Genomic DNA, 20,564 nt, shown 5'->3' with positions numbered 1-20,564 from the left:
GGGACACCTTCCACTACCCCAGGGTGCTCCAAGCCCTGTCCAACCTGGCCTTGGGCACTTCCAGGGATCCAGGGGCAGCCAACCTGTGCCAGGGCCTCCCCACCCTCACAGGGAAGATTTTATTCCTTAATTCCAATCTCAATCTCCCCTCTCTCACTTTAAAGCCATTCCTCCTTGTCCTGTGTTTTTTTCCAACGACATTTACAACAAATGCAACTTGAGCTTTTCTGCTTTCCTCCTCAGTACCAGCTGGAATCCTTTGGTAATCCAAATGCTCAGGTTTACACCAGAACCACCTCGAGACCTTTGTCGTGCCTTTATCTTCAGTTCTCCCCTCCTGTAATCTCCTTTCACCTGAGCTTTGCTGGTCCCCAGCAGAAGCCAGCAGAAATCTCTGAGCTCCTTTGCCTGACAAATTAGCAGGAGCCGCGTAAACCTGAGCACATTTCCATGCTCAGCAGAGCATTGCACTCATTCCTAACTAGAGACATCGTTCACCAGCCTCGAGATTTTACAGGTGCTGAGGCTCTGAGGGCTGTGAAATGAACAATAAAAGACTTTGGGTAGCTTAGCATGAAGGCGAGATTGCAAATTAATGCTAAGTTTTATTGAGGTTTACCCAGAGGGCAGGAATGGATCCTGCTGTCAAGGGAAAACAGAAAAAATGTTTAAAATCTGTATCACAAGGAGTCCAGCTCTGAAGTGAATGGGGATCTAACCCACACCCTTGGCATTTTTAGCACCACTTTATCTCTAACAAACTGAGCCAATCTCAGAGCCAGCTGTGTTTATCCCATATATCACCCACAGAACACCAACTGCCTGCAGTGTTTGCCTTCAGCTGCACGTGGAGGGGTTAATTCCCAGGTGAATGCTAGAGCTCAGGGGAAAAACTCATCACCCAACACATCAGCTACTCAAGCTCCCACCTAGGTAGTATCAGGCACATGAATTAGCCCAGGGTTTCTGCTGGAAACAAAAGTTGGAAATAGGATGGGAAGGAACAGGAATTGTGTTCAGCTACCAAGATAAGGATATTGGGCAGCTCTCAGCACACTGGACCACAGGGTTGCTTTTCCTCTCCATTGGGATCATTCAAGCCTAAGTTAATTAAAGCCCTTTGTGTCACAGGGCAGGGATAATTTGTATGCAATGTTTTCTCGCAACACTCAGAAGGAATGAAACCCTCAGCCAACAAATAATGCAAAAGAAACTGGTTCTAACTTTAAACATTGGGAGAGAAAACCCAGCTCATTTCCTCCAGCCTGGATTCTCTACAGAAAAGATGATTTTTTTTGCCCTCCTGCCAGCCAGCACAGCAACCCCTCAGCCCCAGGTGTCAGAATTCCCCATGAAAACTGCCCCCAATAATTTATAATAATCCTGGCTGTCCCTCACCCCAAGCCTGATTAATTAACTCAGCAATGTCTCTTCTCTGGTTGGGGATCTCTGTAAAGGGAACCAAAAGGCAGAAGGAAAAGGGAAAAGCTTTATCTGGCACTCATCCAAACCTCTATCTTTATGTGCAGATAATCTGCTCAGGGAGGAAAAATGGCCCAGCAAATCTCCCGGGACAGAGTGCAGCAGCAGAATGCTGGGCTAGGCACACTTGGGGCTTTTTTTGCCCCTATTTAGAAGAGTCAGGGTTTGTCACACACTTTATACTGTCTCCTGTCACGCTTCAGAGGCATCACTTGCAGAGAAAGCTCTGGCCCAGCCCTCCTTCACAAGGAATTCACTCTGAAAGCAGCAAATAGACTTGGTTATTGAAGTGTGCCTTTCCAGAATGGAAGCTCCAGCTAAGAGCTGAAAAGCTTCCTGGCAGCTCCGGGTGAAACAAATTACCTCTCTTTTCATGGATGGGAACAAGAGGACCAAATTACAGCAGTATTAAAAATCAGTCGAGTATTTCATCATCTACAAATGCAAATACAATGTGTGCAAACTGAGAGAAAGGCAAACAAATTACTCCTGAAAAGCTGAGCAGGGAGAAGGAACAAAATGAATTGATCTTTAGACCTCAGCTTTTCCTCTGTAGATAAATCTCTGTTGAAATTAAATCAGATTAAAAATCTAACCACAAAACCAAAGGAGAATTCAAGTCAGTCATCTAAGGGCAAACATGATTTTGATCATCACCCCAACCTGGCCTGTAGATTTTTGTTTCACATGAAGCTGCTGAAATGACAGAATTGAAGTCTGACCTGGGCTTACTCTTACTCAGATTTTACCCTGAGTGTGTAACCTGTGGAGAGGATGGGTGTCTGCTCACAGGAGCTCACAGCCCATGCAGGAGATGAAGAAGGAAGAGTGATTCATATTTCCTCATATCATCAGAAAATATTAATGACATTCTGCAGACCTTTTTCTACCTATTTTTTATTTTATTTTTACAAAACAGCCATTTTCTTCCAAGGACAGCAAATGTGGATTTATGTGAAATGACATCAGAACTTTATCTATAAAGACCTCCTAAAATTAACAGGTTTTCTTTTCTTGTTTGATGATGAAGTGGAAGGGTGGGCCTTTGGTCTGCTCTAAGAGAATATAAAATAAAACACAGTAAGAGCTGGCCATCTATGATAAAGATGCCTGAAATAACTATACTGGAAAATATTCTATACTGGAAAAAAAAAAAACCAACTGGAATATATAATTAGAGAATTTACTGGGGAGAAAAAAATAGGAAAAAAAACCTTCACTTTTTTTTTTTTTGTGTAAAAGCAGAAAGTTTAGCTTAAGCTTTTAGCGGGCAGCTAAAAGTAAAACACCAATTGTTTCTTAGGCTGAATTATCATTACATGTTTCATAAGGATTAAGTAGTATGTTGTTATTAGAATAGTCAGTGATTCAGGATGCCAGAAGATTGGAAGATTAAACAAAAGCTAATCTCTAGGAAAGTAGGATGAGATGCTTTGTTTCTTTTTCAGGGAAAAGGATTCCCAGGTTCTCAAAGCTGACTTGGTAAGGTGACATTTTTTTTCAACAGCAGTATTTTTCTATCTACTTCTTCCAGAATAATTCATTTTCTAAAAACTGTGTGCACAGAACTGTAGGGATCAAGAAGCACTGGTTTTGTTAATTTTTTTTAACAACAACAACAACAACAAATAATAATAATAATAACAATAATATTTTTTTTCTATAAATCACGCAACTCTCTGGTTGCACCACGGATCAGGCACAACTGAAAAAGGCTTTGTTTGAAGGGGTTTGCAGAGTTTGAAGAAGTGTCAGCAAACCACTGACCAAATGCTGTGAGAAGTGATAATTTAGCAAGATTTTTAGAAAATGTTAAGGTTTTTTTTAATATGAGAAAGATGGTGAGTGCAGAGCCACCCTCCCAGCACAATCCTGCATTAGGTTTGCCTTTTGTTTTTGGTACATTTTCAGCAGCATCTCCCACCAAGTTCTCTATTGCAATATCAGTGGCACTCAGGACTGGTAAACAGGTAAAAGTGACAATGATAAATACAGTTCTTAGAAACATAAAACACGGAGAAACTCCTACAAAAGGTTTAAGGTTTTGGAAGGTGGCTTAGGTTTTGGAAATTGTGAAGAGATTTCAGTGTTTAAGGGACTTTTGACAGCTCTCAACAAAAAGAATCCCACTCAACTCATGCAAAAAGTCCTGAAAACGGTCTAAAATAGCCTTTGAAATGTACAAATATCCATAGGAGAGCATAAGAAATGCTTGTTATCCTGCTGTACAACAAAGAGATGGCACATGTTAAGAAGATCTCTTGTACACATCCATTAAATGTTCTCTGCACAGGAAGAAGCTTCGTACCCAAGTGCAGGACACCAGCCTGGAACGGGAGCAGCACAAACACCGCAGCCCTTGGAAGGCTTCACCCAGGAGAGAGGGAAGCTTTAAAACATTTGCAATTCCTGTCTGAGTGATGTCTCCCTTGCCCCCAGGCTCCCTGTTCTGCTGAGAGACCCAGCCGAACAGATGCAGCTGCTAAAATTAGGGATCCTAATGACTCTGCACCGGGCCAGTCCCTTCCTTGGGATCAAAGGCACCTCAGAGAGAGGGACTGTGGCAGCTGGGAAGGTCACTGGCGAGTTCAGACCTTCCCCAGGGCAACGTCTGGCCCCAGCAGCTGGCACTGGGTGCTTTGTGCCCCAGGGAAGCTCCGGCAGGGATGCAGTGACCTGTGAAGAAGAGGATGCTGCAGGAATGGGGGTTTGGGGCTCCCCTTCAGCTTCAGAACCAGCTTTGACTTCCTGAATTAAGTCATTTCAATATTCCTTGTCAGATGGGCAGCACACAGCTCTCTGTCCCTGGAGCCTGGGACTCAGCTCAGACTGGCAAACCATGTTGTGGTAACCTGAGGGAGTCTTTGCTTCTTTTGTGCTGAGGTCAGGATTAAACGTGTGAGATGGTGTTTCTTGTTGGGATTCAGATGTTTATTAGTTCTTATTTATATTATATTATCTATATATTATATCTATATGTCTGTATATTATATGATAGTATCTATAGTATGATCTAATCTCACAAACTGTGAGTTCTACAGCACTTTAACAAACTAAAAATGGAGCTGTATCTCCCTCTCTTAAAGGCCTTTTAAGGATAAACTAATTAAGAAATGGCACTTAAATTATTTTTACTTTTAACTTAATAACTAATTACCTGTGGCCCTCAAGGTGGATTTTTTATCCAATTACACAACACCACCCAAACCCACAGAGAAGAAGAAGAAGAAGAAAAAGAAGAAGAAGAAGTAGTACTAGCTGCTGCCCTAAAACCTCCATCTTGCTTTATATCTATTACTATATTCTAAAACCTTCAACTCTAAGTTTTCCACCCTGTGATATCACACACTTCTATTCAAACTCCACACCCACAATCCCAGTTCTGTCATTCCATTTTGGAAGCCTTCTCCGTGGCCATGTTCTCCTGGGGCTCAGTGCCTGGCAGCACAGAAAGTGTGAAACTCTCAGTGACCAGGCTTCCAACTGTAACATGCAGGAGAAAAATTGTTAATATTGCTTATCCGAAATAAAGCATGTGAAACATTCCTCTCAACAGGATCAGGCAAATTCCAACAGGCTTGAAAGTCCTTGTTCCTTTTCTCTGTGTTTGGCTTTGCTCTCCATCTCCTGCATATCCCCCTGGTGGTACCTGACTTGCTGTTGCCTTGTACTTTTTCTTGAGAAACACGACCCAAATCAGTGCTCAGGGAACCCAGGGGAGGCCTCTTGGATTTGTAGTTTCAGGTTGCTGTTGAAGCATCATTGCATAAACAATTGAGAGTCTGAGCTGGCTCTAAATTCAGCATACTCCAGGCTAAGGGCTGGTGAGGAATTGCTATTAATCAGCTCATATATTCACTTGCTAATTTATCTCCTAAATTCCTCTAGCCAGCCCCTGAAAATGAGAGTAACCATTCCTCGGTAATGAAAGAGGTTTCCAGCATTTCAGATCTCAAAGTACAAAACTATCAGTGCTGCAATATTTAACATCTGCTGCAAGTCCCTCACAGCTAATTATCAGCTCTTCTATGGCTCCCTAATGAATTTCTTAGGGAAAGAGAGGCAAGGACAGACTACATTTGACCTGCAGTGAGATGACAGAGCTCATGCTGGAAGGGAAATTTGGAAAATGTTTCTCTGGAGTGAGGAAAAAAACCAAAAGCTGTGAGGCACCACTTTGGAAGGTTAATACCTCCTGCAGACTGAATAAAATTACAGAATTGGGGTTTATTTCTATTGGAAAATAACTTTCCTAACAGACCCCAAATCAGAAGGTAGATCTGTTCAATTGTGCTGCAACATTCTAATTTCAGTGCACGTTCCATTTCAAAATCAAAGATACCAACAGCACCTTTTCCAGGGTGTTTTGGCCAAAATGCACCTGCATGTATTTGGTGGATGGGGCTGAGAGTCCTTCCACACACAGCACATCTCAAAACCCACAGAGTCAGAAAGTTTTGTTCACATTCACTATTGCATTTGCAGGAATAGGCGGAGAATCCAAGGAAATGGCTATTATACCCCCAGCTGATGTAAATCAGCATAACCCCACTGAAATAAATAAAACCAGCCTCAGATTTGGTGAATAACTTCTGAAATGAACTTTGTGTGAGGTTGCTCTGTGCAGCTCCTTTTGAGGGGACAAGAACTGTGACAAAACCACATCTCATTTTCAACAGGCTATAAAACAGACCCCAAGAACCCACTGGAATAATGAAATTATGAACCAGGAATGACTTCCATCCCAGCAGTTGACCTCATTCTGTGATTCAGATCTGGTCATCTGCCTGCCAAGTTATTTGAATTCTCATTAAATAATCAATTAGATTGACACCAATTCCATTGTATTTTATAATTTTGAGCTCACCATTCACTTGAATAAAGAAGTGAAGAATTGACTATTAATGTCAAGGCTTCTGGAGTGATGTAACAAAGTGTTTTGATAACTAAACACACATCCAGAGTTAGAGTTATGGTGGCAATTCTTAGTCTTCCTGAGACAGCTGGAAATTGGAAGAAGCAGAATCTGGAGAATTTTATGATCCTTTTACTGAACATAAATTAGATATGAAAAATAATTTTCTGCATACTGATCTACAGTTACTTGAAAATTCAGGCTTGAAAATAGGGATCATTCTTTCAGAGGCAGACTGATTGTTCTTTCTGGAATCAGCTTGGTTCCCATCCATTACAGCTCCATGGTGGGCATTTTTTTTACCCTGAAAGCATTGAGGATTTGTAATGCACTTTTGTCTCCCCACACGGTTAAATGCCATAAGAAGTTTTTCTCTTTGCACCCAAAGTTGCAGCGACTGGTTGGGATCTGAAAACACTCCCAGGAGGATAGAAATCCATCAGGAGTGCCCAGCAGGGCCTGGAGAAGGAAATATCACAGGCAAAAATCAGTGGCACATCCCTCCACCAAAACCCAAACTCAGTCTTACACAACTGGAAGCTTTTGGAGTACATCTGACTATTAAAAAAAAAAAAAAAACAAAACAAAAACCAACAAGATGCCATAAAACTCAGTTATTTGGGCCCCAAATTGTTACTATTTTCACTAATCCCTGGTGTGTTTGGCATTAAAAAGCCTGGACTACTGTTTGTCACTGTTACTCAGGATGAGGTGCATTAATAAGGCTCAGCCTGAAAGGGCATTAGAAATCAAAAAGTCTGAATTTTACTCTTTGCCTTTGTCAGAGGTCCCAATAACAGGGTTGTTCTGTTCTCACTCTACCAAATGGACACAGAAGGAATTTCAGCTCTCCAGTTGTGAATGATTGATTATTCTCTGTGGTTTCTAATTTTTTCCTGAGTAAATACTTCAAGTCCTGGTCTTGATGTTGTAAAATAAATCATGATATAATTATACCTTGCCAGTGTTTCAGAAGAAAAAAGTGCATGGATTTATTATTTGTGATAAGCAGCCTTACAACAAGAGAAACCTGAGTGAGACAAACAAATTTACAGTTTCTATGCATGCATTTTATTCCAGATTAAAATGGCTAAACCCAGAATTTTAATCTGATCTACCTGATTCTGGAAGATTAGCAGGCTTATCTGACACAGGATCATGGAGCAGGACTTGTTCCTTTGGAAGGCAGCTGGTTTCAGCCTGTCAAATACAGCCAGCCCACCACTGAAGCATCATATCCACTGCCAATACATTGCATTTTAAAAATTGCATTAAAAAACATAAAAATTAATTGCTTTCTTTTACACAGTGGAAGTGCAATTTGTAAAGGCAGCATTTGGAGCTCAAGACACTGGATTTGTGTTGTGAGCTGCCTGATTTCTGGCTGCCAAGCTGGAAACCTCCCTGCAGAGGATGGAGGTCAGAGGCTGAGGTTCACTCAAGCTCCAGAGCAAGATTGGCATGAAAGGTTGGACACAAAGTGTGCAGCAGAAGGAAAAGCATTCAGTGGTTTATGGTAATTCTGTATGTTTGGAGTGGAGAGTGTAATTTCCCTGTTACCTCATCACTGTGTAGGCACAAATAGGAACTGGCCTCAGTCAGCTGCAGAAGCAAAAATCTGCAATTTGGAATGGCTGACAGAGCTCAGACAATTTTGATTTACCCAAGCAGGAGCATGAAGGCTTGATCCTGAATTCATCCTCAGATTCAAGAGGCAGACAACACTTACCATGGATACTTTCCTGTTCACCCAGCTCCTGGAAAATCTGGGTCTTAGTCACTTATTCTGGGTCTTATCTTGAGAGATAACAACAACAACATTAACAATAATAATAGTAATAGTTATTATGATGATTAGAACAACAACAAAACCAACAAAACCACCACCAACAACAACAAAACAACAAAACAACAACAAACAACAAACAACAACAAACAACAACAAACAATAATAATAATAATAATAATAATAATAATACAGCTCTTTGCCCCCTCACCCAGCCAGAACACACCTGTTCCTGGCAGCATCCATGACCCAGACCCATAACAGCACTTAATGTCACCAGCCATCTGAATTTACTGTGATAAATGGGATATTTCAGTGGATCCCTAAGGATTTCTGTCGGGAGAGTGTAAAAGGCAGAGACCTGGAAAACTGAAATCATAAATCTCTTGTGATTTCAGTGCTGATGCTCTGCTGCCTGCTTGCCTGGGTGAGCTGCACAGAGCACAGCGTCCAAGCTCTCGCTGCATTTCTGCTCCCCAGCACATTTTTAACCAGCAGCACTTGATCTGGGAGAATCCATGGGGAATATCCTCAGAAAGCAAAGGGAACTGCAGCTTGCAGGAGCTGGATCCTTGCTCTGGACAGCAGGCAGTCTCTTAAGGTGTCTCTCAGCCTTTCAGTCTTTGAAATTATTTTCTCTTTTGAGAAGTTCTGAATTCTACTGCAATATCTTTTTTAGCAATGGAAAAACTCATTTTAACCACTCTGCTGCCTAATCTCATTGCAAGTGTAGCATTCAAGAATGAGAGGGTCTTAAATTACTTTAAACTCATCAGGAGACATTCTGGGCAAAGCTGTTTTAAACATCAGATACCAACCTGAGCCACAGACTCTGAACAATAGGCTGTGCTAAGTAGATATGAAAAAGAGACTTAATTTCAAATTACCTCATTTAAAAAGCCACTTCCCATAATCACCAGACTAATTCTTCAGGGACTCAGCTCAGTTAAATCATGTCGTCTACCTAGTGTGGTTCCTGCTGTAATTTATTCCCTGCTCATTTTGAAGGGATCATTAGCCCAGCTCTGTGAGATTTTTACTAACTGCTATTGATGCTTCAAGAGGGGAAGGGATGGGAAAAATCAGGGGTATGAAGATATGAAATAAAGTGTTTGACCAAATCCACATTTCTGGAGTAAACACTCCAGAGTTTTGGCTCAGGTTGCATTCAGTTTGAAAATGCACATACTTACAAATAACCTTTCACAAAAATAGAGGAAAAAGAAAAAAAATCCCCAACCACTCTAATTTTGAATGCAACTAATTATAAAGGTCCATGCAGTCATGTTCTGGGGGACTGAAATTTATTCACAGTGGGTTGAAAACACAACCCAAGGAGGACAGTGATGGTGAAGAGCTTCATGAGACGCCCTTGCTCAGAAAGCTTCTCTCTGAATGCCTACTTTCTGAAAAATTCCTGCTCATCCCAGGCTTTTAAAATGATCTTTGAAACTGGTGGCTGGCTTCCACATTCAAATGATTCCCCAAATATCAATTCAATTCTCTTCTGTTTGCCTCAAATCTTCCTGTTTTGACCAAACCTGCCAATTTCAGAGCACCAAGGCAGTGATTGGCATCCGCTAAAGCACAAAGAGAATTACTCTGGTGATGGTCAGACTGCTGCAGTTCTGAATTACGAGGCTGTTATGACTCACTGTGGGTACATAATTAGTTAATTAAACTTTCTATACAATTTGTCTACACAAATGTAAAGCCAAAATGCTGATTGCCATGTGGATGGCTTAAATCTCAGCTTAACATTAAATAGAAAACAAAGATAAGTGACACAGCATTTGAATGGCCAGTAATGATAAGAAGCAAAAGCTTACTGTGTGGAAAAGGAATTTTAGAAGAGATCTTGTCTTAGAAAGCTACTGACTCTTCAAGGATTTTATAAAAAGATTTGGTACAAGCCACTGCTAAGCAATTTAGTTTTGTAGAAAAGCCACAGTGAATTGCAAGGGTTCATGTAATGGTCAATGGAAGATTAAAATAATGAAATTCTGCCCCCACAAGATATTTTAAACCATATGATTGGGATAAGGCAATCCCATTATCTGGTTCAAAATCTGATCTTACTGTAGCTAAAAACATTTCAGAGGGCGGATCAGATGCTGTCAATAAAGACCTCACTGGCTGTGATAAAAAGTCCAGAGGGCAGAAATCCATCCCTTGGGCTTTGCAACAGGTCAAAATGAAATACTTAGGGGGGCACTGAGACTCCTACGTGCATGGAAGGATGGGAAATAGATGGAGATCCCTAATGAAGCCCATAATGACTTCCTGAGAACCTGACATCCTATAAAAGCACTGGAGCCCACGAGGATGAGGATGTTTAGCAACAACCAGCAACAAAAGCATGCAGCATAAATAATAAATGCCACATCCTACAAGCAATCAGACAGTCAGAAGTCTCTTTTTCCCTTGTGGGAGCCATTAACATCGTCAAGAATTCCAAATGGCGTTGCCCAAAGAGAATTTTGCAGCCATGTCGGCCACAGAGACCAGTCCTACTGACTGTGGAGGATTCCCAAGGTGGGACACAGAGCTTTTCCTGCCCAGATCAGTTTTCAGGAACACTTATGACCAAAAAGCTTCATGGTAGATGCCTCTGAGGCCCATAATACTCAGCACAGTTTTTCCTATTAAATGAAGACTCCTTCTACAGAGAGTCCCATAAAAAAAGAAAATCCTTGTCCCAACTGATGACTTTTTTCCATGGAAATCAGACTTTTAATAACAAAAAAGAGTTTTTGTGACAACAGGTTTCTGGTTCACAACCCAGGCTACTCAAATGTAGAGGAAAAGGATTTCTCCACAAATCCCATCTTTACACTCAATGTTTGTCAGAGAAAACAGAACTGTGGTTACTGAGGAAAGGGAATTCCATGACAAACCCCAGAACGATTTATGCACTCTTGAAAGAGACAGTCTGGGACATCATCTCATCCTTCTTGTTTTCCCTGCTCTGCTAGCAAAGCCCCAGTGTTAACCCTGCCCCACTAATGACTCCCACTTAGCTCTGCATTTCAGACAAGGCTTATCCCCTCACTGACACATTGGACAGAATATCTTCCTTTTCAGTGCACACACCAAGTCTGCAGCAAGCAGCATTGATCATTCCATTATCACTCTGTTATACTTAATTTCCTCTTCATCTTTCAAGTCAAACTCCATCCCAGACCACATCAATAGTGCTGGCAACACCCTGATGGATTGTCCTGGCTCTGGCGTGCTGCAGGTACGGTGCAAAACTGCTTTTGTGCTGTCCCAGCACCACTGAGCTCTCCTAAACTATTCAGAGCAGAAAATTAACAAGAGCATTGTGATTTTTTAAGCACTCTGATGTGACTTTGCAACAAGCATTTAACTGGTGCACCAGAGAGTTTGGCAAAGCACCAGAACTCTGCCAGTTTGGGGACTCTGACATGAGCAAAAAGCAGCTTTAGCACCCACCTGGGCAGCTCCTGCCTCAGTTTTGCCCCAGGCAGTGTCCAGGGGATCCTGCCCAGTGCCAGCCAGCCCAGGAGGCAGCACCATGGAACCCCAGGGATTGCCAGGGCTCCCCACTCTGAAAAAATGAAGGCAGGGCAGAATTTTTGTGAGATGAAGCAACTCTGTCATCCTCTGAGAGCAAAGGAGCTTTTGGGGAGGAATGTCCCTAGAGTTCCTCCCTATAGGAGCAGTGATTTCCTGGTGAAATCAGTGAAATCAGTGGCTGCCAATGGCTTTGGTTTCAAGCATTTATGGCTTCATGCTGGATTGCCAGCCACAAGGCTCAAAACCAGCAAAAGGATGATGAGAGTGGGGTTCACTTCTTTTTTGTGGTTTTTTTGTTTGTTTGTTTTGTTTGTTTGTTTGTTTTCTGTTTGTGTTTTGTTTGTTTGTTTTGGTTTTTTTTTTTTTTTTGTTTGTTTTGTTGTTGTTGTTGTTGTCCATCATGGAAACCTCTTTAAGCACATGGAGAACGACAGGAAGCTGCCAGCATCACTTTTGAGGTTGCTAAATTCAAAGGAGCCTGGCCTGAAGCAGGTGTACATCCGAGCTGCAAGCAGGGCAACATCACAATCTCTCCACACACAGCAACTGCAGATTTTCATGTGCTGAGAGTTTGGGCAGAAAATGAAGGAGTCGTTCTAATGAGCAATTTGGGGAGGCAAATGGAGACCCTGATCAGGCTGGAACCTGCAGCTGGAAACCCTTTCCTCTGCCATCATGACCCTGAACAAACAAAAGCTGGTTTTATTCGCTGCTCAGTGGGTGGGTTTTGCAAAAGAGCTCAGCATTGATCTGATGGTGCTCAGGGGAGTTAAACACCAGATTCAGCTGGAGCAGGAACGGGCTGTCACTGCTCCAGGGTCACAGATTTCCACATTTTGCAAGGCTTTGGGGGTGCCCATTGCTCAGAGTGGATGCACAGCCCTGTAAGTGCCCCCTTTTCCTGGCCAGGTCTCCTTGCTGGCTTCCACCCTGGCTTCCACGGGTGTCCATTTGGCACCTCTGTCCATCTCCAAATGGTGCCTTTCTCCTGCTTTTATGGAGTTGGAACTGGAAGGACACATTTCAAATTTCCATGAGGAAAAAATTTCACCCACCCTTCAATTCAGTCTGAGATCTGTAGCTGTAAATTCCTGATTGATTTGCCAAACTTCTTTTAACTCAGTAAGAGAGGGGAAAAAATCTGAATGGAGCAGGCACTGAGAATAATTACCTATTCTTCTCCACACATGAAGTATTTATAATCAAATCATCCAGCCTTGTCTATTCAAAGCAGCAGAAATGCCAATGGATTCTATAAGAGATATTCATGAAATGTCATCCTTTAAATTTTCATCTAATTCTGGATAGATTGTTAACATTCAAGAGAGAAAACCTACCTAAGCTTAACTGCTCATCCAGGAGAAAGCAGGAAATAAAATAAAGGAATGTTTCAATACCGTGCATTAAGAAAACCAAACAAATGGGGAAATAAATAATTCTTTTTTCTTTGTGTAAAGAAATGAGGACTTCAGGAACCGAATTGTACATGGAGATATATTAAACGGGGACTACAAAACAAAAATGTATAGTCTTTAGAGCAGAGAAGCTCTCTACGTAGAATACATACATTTAACACCACGCTCATACACCAATAACCAGTAGAAGACAGAAGGCTGATTAATAAGAGAATATATCAATAACCAGTAAAAGATGGCTGATTAATAAGTGAATATATCAATAACCAGTAGAAGACAGAAGATTGATTAATAAGAGAATGCACCAATAACCAATACAAGACAGAAGGCTGATTAAAAAGAGAATATATCAATAACCAGTAAAAGATGGCTGATTAATAAGAGAATATACCAATAACCAATAGAAGACAGAAGGCTGATTAAAAAGAGAATATACCAATAACCAGTAAAAGACGGCTGATTAATAAGAGAATGCACCAATAACCAGTAGAAGACAGAAGGCTGATTAAAAAGAGAATATACCAATAAGCAGTAGAAGGCAGAAGGCTGATTAATAAGAGAACTACGCAACTTTGAGCCGAAATGCAGAAACAGTGAAAAGCTTTCATAGAGGCGCGGGAGCTGTGGACTACCGGGGGATGAGAGGGACTACATTTCCCAGCATGCCGCGGGGCGGGCGCTCTCGCGAGAGCCGGCGGAAGCGGCGGGGCGCGGCCCGGAAGTGGAGCCGCCGCCGGAGCGACCATGGCCGAGACCGACCCCAAGAGCGTCCAGGACCTGACGGCCGTGGTGAGCGCCGAGGGGCCGGGGCCGGGCTGCAGCGGCGGGGGAGAGCCGGGAAAGGAGGGGAAGCCTTTCCTGGATGGGGCTGGGAGCAGCCTGCTCCGCGGGAGGTGTCGCTGCCGCGGCAGGGGGGAAGGGGAGGGTGCCTTCTTCCTCCCAGAGCGTTCCCTGGGAGCCCGGAATTCCCTCAGGTGCTTGACAGGAGCATGGAGGCTGCTCTCGTGGGTTTGGTCCTGCCTGGGGAGCGCGGGCGGTTTCTAGACCTTCCAAATGTTTCCTGTAAGCGTCAGTTCAGCTCTGTATGCGTGTATTTAAGTAGCATTTTTACCTATAGATATAGCTATACTGGCGGGTTTCGAGCTTAGCGGTGAAAGAACAGTGTAGTTGTTACATGGGATTGGGTAGCAGCCTCTGAAGGAAACAAACCATTTCTTTTTTATCCCTTTCATCTAGGTGCAGACATTGCTCCAGCAAATGCAGGACAAGTTTCAAACCATGTCTGACCAAATAATTGGAAGAAATATCCTTTTCTAAACTCAGATGGGGGCAGGATTACAAGTGTCGTGAAGTCTGTTTGTAACAGACCAGTGGGTTTGTAAGATAAGTTTTGAAGTGGCCATAAGTGTTTGCTGAAAGCTCTAACGACAAAAACAATTAAAGCAAGGCAGTGTTACCCACTGTTAGAGGAATGGCATCACTTCAGTGCTGGGGCTGGCAAAGGAAGGACCTGGGGAGAGCCCAGAGGAGGCTCCAGGGTGGTCAGAGGGATGGAGGAAAGGCTGGGAGAGCTGGGGCTGTTCACCTGGAAAACAGAAGATCCAGGGTGGTTTAACTGTGGCCTGAAGGGAGCCCACAGGAAAGGTGGAATGGGAGTGTTTCTAGAGCCTGGAGTGACAGGACCGGGGGAATGGGTTCAGACTGGAGGAGAGCGGGTTGAGGCGGGATTTTGGGAAGGAATTGTCCCTGTGAGGGCGCCAAGCCCCTGGCTCAGCTGTGGCTGCCCCTGGCAGCGCCCAAGGCCTGGGCTGGTGGCAGGGTGGGCTGAGAGGGGCTTGGGCTCCCTGCCGAGGCTCCCAGAGGCCCGTGCTGTCCTTGACCCCCGGGCAGTCGATGACATGAGCTGCCGCATCGATGACCTGGAGCGCAACATCGCCGACCTCATGATGCAGGCGGGCGTGGAGGAGCTCGAGGGAGAGAACAAGACCCCAGCTTCCAACAAGGGCTAAAGTAAACTGCCTTCCCGGCCTTGGAGCAAACCCCTGGGTGTTTGGAATTGCTGCCTGTAACACAGAGGGAGCTGCCCCTTGCTCCGGGAGCTGCCCCTTGCTCCGGGAGCTGCCCCTTGCTCTGGGAGCTGCCCCTGGCTTTGGGAGCTGCCCCTTGCTCCGGGAGCTGCCCCTTGCTCCGGGAGCTGCCCCTTGCTCTGGGAGCTGCCCCTGGCTTTGGGAGCTGCTCCTGTCTTTGGGAGCTGCCCCTTGCTCTGGGAGCTGCCCCTGGCTCTGGGAGCTGCCCCTGGCTCTGGGAGCTGCCCCTTGCTTTTTGGGAGCTGCCCCTTGCTTTTTGGGAGCTGCCCCTTGCTTTTTGGGAGCTGCCCCTTGTTCTGGGAGCTGCTCTAGGAGTGGTGCAGAGGGGAATTGTATGGAGAGGGGATTGTGCTGGAGAGGGAGAGAGCATGGCCAGTGCCACTATTGGACATGAAATGAGAATATAGGAGCTTGGTGAGTTTAAGAGAGAAAAAAGAGTAAGTTTTTTTGTGCATCTAGTATTTATGGAATTCTAGAGGTGACCATGGATTGGAGGATGGAATTGCCACTTCTCCAACCACACTGGTCAAACTAACAGTCTATCATTTCTCTCCTCCCACAAAGAAGAAAGCAAAGCAATCATTATTTACATGAACAGTGTGTGAGAACTCCAGTAGAAATACGTAAACAGATAAGAAGGTTGAAGAAGTTTTATGAGAACTTTAAAACTTTCAAAAGAATTATAAAGGAAAACTCAACACTTTTAAAAATCAGAGCAACAGGCCAGGGAGGGGACGGGAGCACCAGGAACTGCTGAGGGGGCTCAGCCTGGAGAAAAGGAGGCTCAGGGGGGCCCTCCTGGCTCTGCACAGCTCCTGACTGGGAGGGACAGCCAGGGAGGTCGGGCTCTGCTCCCAGGGACAACAGGAGGAGAGGGAACAGGCTCAGGGTGGACATAGGAGGGATTTCTCCATGGAAAGGGGGCTCAGGGATTGGAACTGCCCAGGGAAGCGGTGGAGCCCCGGGGGCTGCTGAGGAGTAGCTGTCCCTCAGCTGTAAATTCCTCCTGTGTGTCATCTAGGAGCTTGCAGGGAGCTGTGACTCCACACAGCTGCCAAGCTGCAGGTCCTGGCTGTGTGGGAGGACACTCAGGCATGAGGCAATCCGTGTCCCGGGGCAGTGCTCCCTGGAGGAATACAATTCACCTTTCAGTACATCTCTATTGTATTATATTTTATATTCTTACAGCTTTTCTGATTGCCCACTTGCCCCTAGATTGCAGTAGGCCTTTGTTTGGAACAGATATATTCTTGCTTGTTAAGGTATCTGTTTTTGTGTTACCTTGTTAAAAACACAAATTATTACTGGCTTCATTGCCCTCGGTGTCATTTCCATTAGTCTGAACCCCACAAATGAAAATCTCTGATGAGCATGATTCTCTTAATTCTCAGTAATCTCCTTTCTTACTCTTTTTTTCCCCAACAGGTTGCCAACAACTGAAGTCAAGTCATGGAAGATTACTTTTTCTTTTTTTTTTTCTACAAATCCTTGGAATTAAAGAATGGCTTTTTGCAACTCCAGTGTGTGAAAGCATTTTTATATTGTTACAGAGCTTGCATTCCTAATGTACATTGTATAGTTGGGGTAGGGTAGTTTCTATTTTGGTTTGTGTACTGTAATTTCACTTTTGGAATTCTTGTAACAAGGATCACCTGGTTGTGTTATTAAAACACAGATCTTCTGGATCTCAACTCCTGGGTGCATTTTTTTGTGGAGTCACTTTTTTCTCTTTCCTGTACTTTTCTAGATGTTTCATGTTTGATAGCTCAGCATTTAGTGACTCCCTCCAAATGGGAATCTTGCCTTGTCTTACGTGAGTTTGTGGAGTGAAGCACAAGATTGAAACATAATTAATTGCATTAATTGTATCTCTGAGCATCAGGCACTCACTAGTTGAGGATTGTGTTGTCTTTCTACATGTAATAAAGGTGATTTTTGGAAACAAGAGACACTGAACATCAAAACCATCTGTCCTACTGCTGGTGTTACCTGAGCTGTGTGTTCCTGGAGCATCAAGGAATGCAGATTTGCCATGAGAGACATCTGAGCAACCACTGCCACCCCAAGCTGTGACACCTGGTCAGACAAGGAACTTTTAGCAGAGCAATCTCATTGTGGCACTGAAGGTTTTTAACAGTCCTCTGGCATTACCTTTGGTCAATAACTGGGATTGATGCTGGACAGAGCAGGGATGGGGCTGTGGAAATGTCTGTGTGGGGTTTCCAGTGGGAACCACTGCCTCGTTGGACACAGCAGTTTGCTAGCAAAGCAGTGATACATGAGGAACAAAAAAGGAGAGAAGCAGAGTTTTACAGCCTTGCTTCTCTCAGTGTAACAACTTCAACATATTTGATTTTTTTGGTTTTAATCATACCCACATCTTTGGGCCTGGAGTATGTATTTATTACATTTTGGCCGTGGAAGGTGTGTTTGGGAGAGCCTGTACTGTGTCACTTGTGAAGAAAAATGACCAATGTCAGCTATTCCTGACAATCACTGCAATGCTTCTTCAGCTTCAAATGCAAATTTCAGCAAGCTCTACTGGCAGGCAGCAGTTGCAGGTGGACCCCACTTCAACTGCTCCTGAAATGCCACCAAAATTAAGCACTTGAGTGCTGTGAAGGCAATATGACAGGTCATTTTTCCAAACTCACTGTAATAAAAGCTCATAATAACGGGGGAAATTTTGTGAACATGAGAAATGTATCAATATACACTTGTAATACCAGCCTTAGGTCCTTTGTAATGTCATTTCAAGAAAATCTAATAAACAGTTATGTGGTAACAAATAGGTCATGTGTGTTACAGCACGATCTAGCAGAAGTAAATAATTATGTGGGAGATTGTATTTAGTTGTGAGTTACAGAAAGACTTTAGCACAGCTGCTGCTCACAGGATAGTCTAAAAATCCAGGTGTGCTCTGTATAATAGAAAGGTGATGATCCGTGCCCTGTCAGATCTGGACTTTAGCAGCTAATTAGAATATAGGAAAAATTAATTAAAATAATTAATTATGATAATTATACAACATATAAAATAATTATATAATTGTAATATAATTATAGAAAATATTAATTAGAATATAGGAAAGCATATTAAAGTGGATAATCATTTTGTATGATGTTTATACATGTACATTCTCTTATTATATGATGTATAATGTTGTAAGTCCTCATCTGGCTGTGTTTCTCCCAGGGCACACATGGTCAGTGTTAAATTTGGTTGTACCCTCCCCTGTGCAGCAGCAGTAGCCCTGCTTTCCTCAAGTTTATTCTGGCAGAATAACTTCCAAGAAAATTATTTCAGCTTTAAGAAGCAGATGTATTTTTCCAGTCACTGGAAAGATTCCAGTTGTTTAGTGCGGGTATTTTTCCCTCATAAATGTAACACTTCAGTGATTTTAGCTGCTCTTCCCTGCACCTCCTCTGGATTTCCATTACCATCCTCTTCCAGCCCTGCTTCTCTTCCCCTCTGACCCTTCAGAGCCCCACTTCAGCTGTAGATGCTGGTCTTGGTTTGAACAGACAGGTGTCTGCTAAGGAAGGCAGGAGCCTCCTCTGAAATGGAAAATGTAAACCCCCTCCCTCTGAATTGTTATAATTTTGAAATTAAGGAGCTCTCAGAGAAAGATACGAGAGTAGGGATAAGAGTTCTTTATTAGGAAAAATAAAAATAAAAATGCAGTAATACAGAACAGCACTGCCAGAGAGCAGGCCCTGGCAGCCTGTGGGTCAGGGTGGTGGCAGCAGTCCCATCCCATGGTGGCTCAGCCCTCCTGCAGTGCCAGCTGTGGCTCTGCTGGAGCAGGGATCCTGGGGAAAGGTGGAGTTTTCCTCTGAAGCTCCAGGGTTGGTGGGGATGGGCCTGGGCTCCCTCTGGGAACGCAGTGGAGAAGAAAGCTGCTCCTCTGGGAACACAGTGGAGAAGAAAGGTGCTCCTCTGGGAACACAGTGGAGAAGAAAGCTGCTCCTCTGGGAACACAGTGGAGAAGAAAGCTGCTCCTCTGGGAATGCAGTGGAGAAGAAAGCTGCTCCTCTGGGAATGCAGTGGGGAAGAAAGCTGCTCCTCTGGGAACGCAGTGGGCAAAGGCTGCTGTGGTGCTGCATGTGTCAGATTGTATCCAGGTAGGAATGCTTGGCTCCTCCCCTGGGCGGAGCATCTCCCAATGGGCTGATGGAATTTTCTCAGCCATGCAGGGACACTCACTGGCCCATGAACAGAAGATAATTAATAATTAATGGCCCATGAACAGAAGAGATCTCCTGGAGGGAGGATTGGTTGTGGAAAAGATAAAGAAAACTGCCCAATGAACAGAAATAACTGCCCCACCTCTGACCGATGGCAATAGGACACACACCCCCGGCCACATCTTGCACTTCCAGCCTAAGACAATGCTCTTTCACAGAAGATCTGCATTAGGAATAGCAAGCAGAATCAGTGCTTTTCTGTGACAGAAATTAGGAGTGACCTAATGCAAGTCTTCAGCCACAGATTGTGCAGGCAATCTTTAACAGCAGTGCTGGTTTTGAATTAAGACCTGAGAACTAAGTCAAATGTCACAGGAGCTGTGTGGCCTGTATATTTTGCACTGGGCAACACAAATAAATTTGACACTGCTATTTCATCTCTTCTGGTTTCCTAATTCCTGTCTTTATAGCAGGAATGTTACTCTGGACAGAGGAACAGCGTTCTAATAAATGCATGTTTTAAAACACTTCGGCCTACTGATAAACTATCCAGAACTGTGATATCCTTAAGAGGATTTTTCATTTAATCTCTGTCCTAAAGACAAAGTGCAGTAAATAAGACTGCAGCACTCAACCAACAGCATCTGGTGCAGGCACCAAATGAGGCTGGAGAGAGCCAGTGACACACTGACCTGTGACACTCACCCCCTGCAAGAGGCAGCTTTGGAACCTCCCTTCCCACAGGGTGAGCCCAGCTCCCTCAGGGCCAGGCAAGTGCCACTGCCTGCTGTGGGACTGAGGAATTGTTGGACTCCATCCTGCCACTCTGGAAAGCCTTTAGCACAGCTAAAGGTTTCGGCACTCTGGTTTGGGCAGGGAGCCTTTGTGCCAGCTGGTGTTTCCTGTCCTCCTCTAGATTTACTCCCTCAACACCACCAGGAATGTCCCCTTGGTTCCCTTCCTGGACGCCTTGTGAAGGCTGAGCTGGAACAGAGGCTGAACAGAGTTAAAGAATAAAGCAGGGATTTATTAAAAGGACTCAGTGGATCCACCTTGGGCAGCACCAGAGCCCAGCCAGGGCTGCACCCAAGATGAACCCAAATGGTCCCAAAATGCACGAGTGCTCCCGGGGGCTCTCACTGTGATCAGCTC

General features: G+C 43.9%; 1 protein-coding gene across 1 annotated transcript; it reads left to right on the top strand.

The window, feature by feature from the left end:
* The first annotated feature begins 13,781 nt into the window (after positions 1 to 13,781).
* Positions 13,782 to 18,014, top strand: HSBP1 (heat shock factor binding protein 1). The gene is made up of 4 exons (XM_068203128.1): positions 13,782 to 13,927; positions 14,375 to 14,441; positions 15,029 to 15,148; positions 16,651 to 18,014. The coding sequence occupies exons 1-3, from the start codon at positions 13,883 to 13,885 to the stop codon at positions 15,145 to 15,147; spliced, it is 231 nt and encodes a 76-aa protein (XP_068059229.1). The 5' UTR covers positions 13,782 to 13,882; the 3' UTR covers position 15,148; positions 16,651 to 18,014.
* Positions 18,015 to 20,564: the final 2,550 nt, after the last annotated feature.

This window comes from Anomalospiza imberbis, chromosome 12 (genome assembly GCF_031753505.1).
Source record: "Anomalospiza imberbis isolate Cuckoo-Finch-1a 21T00152 chromosome 12, ASM3175350v1, whole genome shotgun sequence".
NCBI classification, from domain to species: Eukaryota; Metazoa; Chordata; class Aves; order Passeriformes; family Viduidae; genus Anomalospiza; species Anomalospiza imberbis.
The sequence above is the reverse complement of the archived record's forward strand: the minus strand, read 5'-3'. Positions and strand labels throughout refer to the sequence as shown.